The sequence below is a fragment of the Cicer arietinum genome, chromosome 7 (assembly GCF_000331145.2).
Source record: "Cicer arietinum cultivar CDC Frontier isolate Library 1 chromosome 7, Cicar.CDCFrontier_v2.0, whole genome shotgun sequence".
In the NCBI taxonomy this organism is placed as follows: Eukaryota; Viridiplantae; Streptophyta; class Magnoliopsida; order Fabales; family Fabaceae; genus Cicer; species Cicer arietinum.
Genome location: NC_021166.2, coordinates 48,368,224 through 48,372,517, shown reverse-complemented (window position 1 = coordinate 48,372,517; position 4,294 = coordinate 48,368,224). Strand labels below are relative to the sequence as shown.

Here is a 4,294-nt window from a genome sequence, read left to right as displayed (position 1 = left end):
TTATATTATTCTTTTGTGTGATAATGACAAGGTAAAGATGGAGGAAACTTCTATTTTTAGGTATGTAGTTGATATTGATTATGTGTGCTTCCTAAATATGTACCATGTTATCATGTACTACACACATATCCTTAACCATAACATTACTGTTGGTTTTTGGTCAAAAAAAAATTATTATTTGTTGGTGTGTCAAATTATTTATTTATTGTGATTATATGAAACAAAAGCTTCGATATGAAATTTCCATATTGAACTTTGATGCCTTATTCACATTTTTTTCATTGATCAATTTTGTTAGGAAAAAACAACAAATTATGACTTGTCTCTACCTTAAAAGCCTGTGATTTGTTGTCACTCCCAAAATCACAACACATTTGCCTTGTCAATAGAATTTCCAAATATTTATTTCTTCAATACATTTTCCTAAACATTCAACCTTTCACCTTCAATTCTTGTCAAACTCAAATTTTTTCATAGACCCTTTTCAACAATTTTCAAGCTTTTTCAATTATTCACAACTCCATTATAATTGGATACAATTTCTTTAAATTGGTCTTTTATTTTCCATACCCTTTTGGTTTGTTTCATAGAACAAGGTTCTATTGAGTCTTTGAATGCCAAACTTGTAAAGGAAAAAGGTATGTTCTAATATATGAAGAATTAAATATTCTATTCAAAAAATGTTCCTTTAATGCAATATTTTGTTTATTGTTTATGCTTTTTCATTTTGGTTTGCATGTGTGATTTGTGCTAGATGATTACATATTTGATATGTGAAATGCCTTGTATCTAAATGCAGAAAAACAACTCAAACATGCTTGGTTGCAAATTGTAGCATCATTTCTTTATTTTGGCTTCAAATATTCGAGGCTAGAGATGACTTCACACCATGAAAATTCCGATATGAAAGATGTATCAGGTCAGAATATTTCATCCCTTTTTTCTAATTACACCCCCTAATACCCCCCAAAATATTAAAATGATTAATTTTACAAACAAACAAAAATAACAATAGATTTATTCATATGGTAGAATCTTTTCATTCATATTTTCCTTTCATATATTTTTGTAAAAAATCTTATATCAACTACATACCCAAAATTAGAAGTTTCTACCGTCGTTTCTATTTCATTCACCTTTTCTAGTCTCGTGTTTGTGCCTGTATCAGTGTTTCATAACAGCCAACATGATAAGACTTAATTTTAAGGAACTAGAAAATGATTGAATGTAATTTGAAGTTACAAGGAAACTTAACCCTTTAAGGCTTTTTATCAATTATTAGGTCCACAAAAAAGATTAAACAATCTGATGCATCAAGCTGGAAACAAGTATTGCGCCGATTGCGGAACTCCAGAACCAAAATGGGTGTAAGTGTTTCCTCAATTTTCATAAAAAATCAATTTGTTAATATTGTTCACTACTATTTTTGTTAAATAACATTAGCAATATTCAATCTCTTTATCATTTAGTTCATGTTATTGATACTTATTCTTATTCATTACATTTATTTATTGAACAATAGATCTGCAAGTCTTGGAGTATTTATTTGTATCAAGTGTTCTGGCATACATAGAAGTCTAGGAGTTCACATATCAAAGGTATGTTTCTGAATAAGCATTACATGTTTATCTAAATTTCAGCTCATCACTAGAATTAATTATTAGCAATTGTGAAAATATTTATCAATAGGTTGAATTGGCCGATTAGTTTCGAATCTTAGAACATTGCTTAGAACTAATCTGAAAGTCAATGTGCATACGGCACATTCTTAACATGTTTTTAATCAAAATCAGTACTTACCAATTACTACATAAGCACTACATTTTTTACTATTACAGGTTGCATCATTGAAGCTAGATCAATGGTCAAATGAGCAAGTTGATGCATTAGAGAAGTTGGGTGGAAACACATTGTTAAATAAAAAATATGAAGCTTGTCTCCCAAGTAATATAAAAAAACCAAAACCACATACATCAATTGAAGAGCGCTCCGAATATATTAGGTAACTAAAAGAAAAAGAATTCTCTTTTTTTTTAGAGGAATTATACTATTCTTATTCAGAAATGTCTTATTGATTTTTCAGGAAAAAATATGAGCAACTACAGTTCGTAGAGTGTGATGAAAAATTATCATGTGCAATTGTACCGTCTCAAGGAAGAAGTTTAGCATTGTTACAGAGTAGTTCTTCATGTTACACATATCATATCGACAACAAAAAATACGATAAAGCTCCGACAAAACATCGTATTGGACACGCATTTCGAAATAGTTGGGCAAGAAAAGATTCTGATCACAAGTCGGCTTCAAAGAAGAGTACCTCACTGGTAATGTTTCATTTGATAAATGTCAGTTCTATTAGTCATCTGTCATATAAATTTGAAGCACTCCTTTTTTGTGTCAATTAATGCCACAAATATGCTATATAGTAGTATGCTTGACTTATTAGAAGTTCGTATGGTTGAAATGTTCAACCATAAAAGGGATAAATTATAAACTTATTGAAATGTTGATTTTTGTGTGGTTCTTCTGAATACTTAAGTTTGGTTCCTATTTACTGTTATAGGCAGGTATGGTTGAATTTGTTGGATTGATTAAGGTTAATGTTGTGAAAGGAACTCACCTTGCGGTTCGCGATGTAATGACTAGTGACCCTTATGTCATCCTTTCTTTGGGGCACCAAGTGAGCTTCTTCATCTATGAACAACTTGAAAAAATATAAATGAAATGTATGGGAAATGAAAAATGTACATTGTAATTGTAACACTTTTAATATTTGTTCTTGCAGTCAGTAAAAACGCGCGTTATAAAGAACAATTTGAATCCAGTTTGGAATGAAAGTCTAATGCTATCAATTCCAGAGAACATTCCTCCCCTTAAAGTGGTAAGTTCAACTATTTTTTAGTTTCTGTTAGTCATAAAAGGGAAAGGGTAAGAGTAAATCTATGTCAAAAGTTCCAAAATAGAAATCAAAATTGCATGTTTTTTGCATAGTTTTATTTGTGTGACCATGTTTTTATATTTTTCTTTTTCTCCCTTCTTTTGTTTTATTTCCCATGCTCCTTTTCTTTTGGATTTGGATTCCTTACATTCATGCAGTGGTTGATCAGGAGTGTTAGATCAAGATTGGACAATTCACGTTCTGACTTTGGATTGTAGACCTACTTTAACGAAGTCAATGTTAATGTCTCACCTTACAAACCTATTTTATAATTATGAGTTAAATCCAATATAAAAACATAATATGATATTAGAGTTTATTCAAGACTCATTGGACCACCCGTTATCAAGTCACTCGGACCACGCTCCAGGTCTCCAACCCTGAGCGTGAGGAGGGCACCTACACATCAGTTTTATAAGGATGAATAATGACTAATATAAAAACATAATGAGCAAAACATGGATCATATGATCTTTATCCGAATGTCCAAATCGGATCATTACGGTGTCAAATACGCAACTTAACTATAGAGAATTTGGATCCCATTCTTCTAAGTTCTAACCAATTTTCATTATTGTTCTTATGTTGATGTCATCATCATTGCATTTACATTGGCATAGTAACAAATGCCATTTAATCTTATTATTAAAATCTATTGATACCATTTAAAATGGAAATGATGCTTAATTAGATTTATTGGTGTGCAGCTAGTGTATGATAAGGATACATTTTCAACTGATGATTTTATGGGTGAGGCTGAAATAGACATTCAACCACTAGTTTTAGCTGCAATTGCATATGAGAAATCAACAATCAATGAGTCTATGCAGCTTGAGAAATTTGTAGCAAGCAAGGACAGAAGTCTTGTTAGAGATGGTATCATATCTCTTCATGAAGGGAGGATCAAACAACAAATCTCAGTGAGGCTACAAAATGTTGAAAGAGGTGTTCTTGAGATTGAACTTGAATGTGTTCCTCTTACTCAATAGAAACACAATTTTGAAGCATATAATAAAATATCTCATGAATATTAATTTGTTTATCGATTATTATTATTTTACTGTCTATTTCCCTCTTTGTATTTTATTTATCATGTGACATGAGGGAATTGCCCCTCAACTAATAGTATGTTTGGTTCTACGTCCAATTTTTAAGAAGATTTAAAATAAACATTTTGTCCTAACGTGCATTGACACAACATATAATTGCATGCTAAAAGATTTATTGGGTATTAGTATCTTAACCCTCTAATTTTATATATAAACAAAAAAGTATTAGTATTTTTTAATATATATATATATATACATATATATATATATATATATATATATATATATATATATTTTTTTTATTTTT

At 30.2% G+C, this 4,294-nt stretch overlaps 1 protein-coding gene across 1 annotated transcript; it reads left to right on the top strand.

Moving 5' to 3' along the window:
- Window positions 1-211: 211 nt before the first annotated feature.
- LOC101512903 (probable ADP-ribosylation factor GTPase-activating protein AGD11) lies at window positions 212-4,005 on the top strand. The gene is made up of 9 exons (XM_004510966.4): window positions 212-638; window positions 800-919; window positions 1,283-1,367; window positions 1,523-1,598; window positions 1,839-2,002; window positions 2,084-2,324; window positions 2,564-2,680; window positions 2,786-2,881; window positions 3,646-4,005. Exons 2-9 carry the CDS (start codon window positions 877-879, stop codon window positions 3,925-3,927), a joined length of 1,104 nt encoding a protein of 367 aa, XP_004511023.1. The 5' UTR covers window positions 212-638; window positions 800-876; the 3' UTR covers window positions 3,928-4,005.
- The last annotated feature ends 289 nt before the right edge of the window (window positions 4,006-4,294 follow it).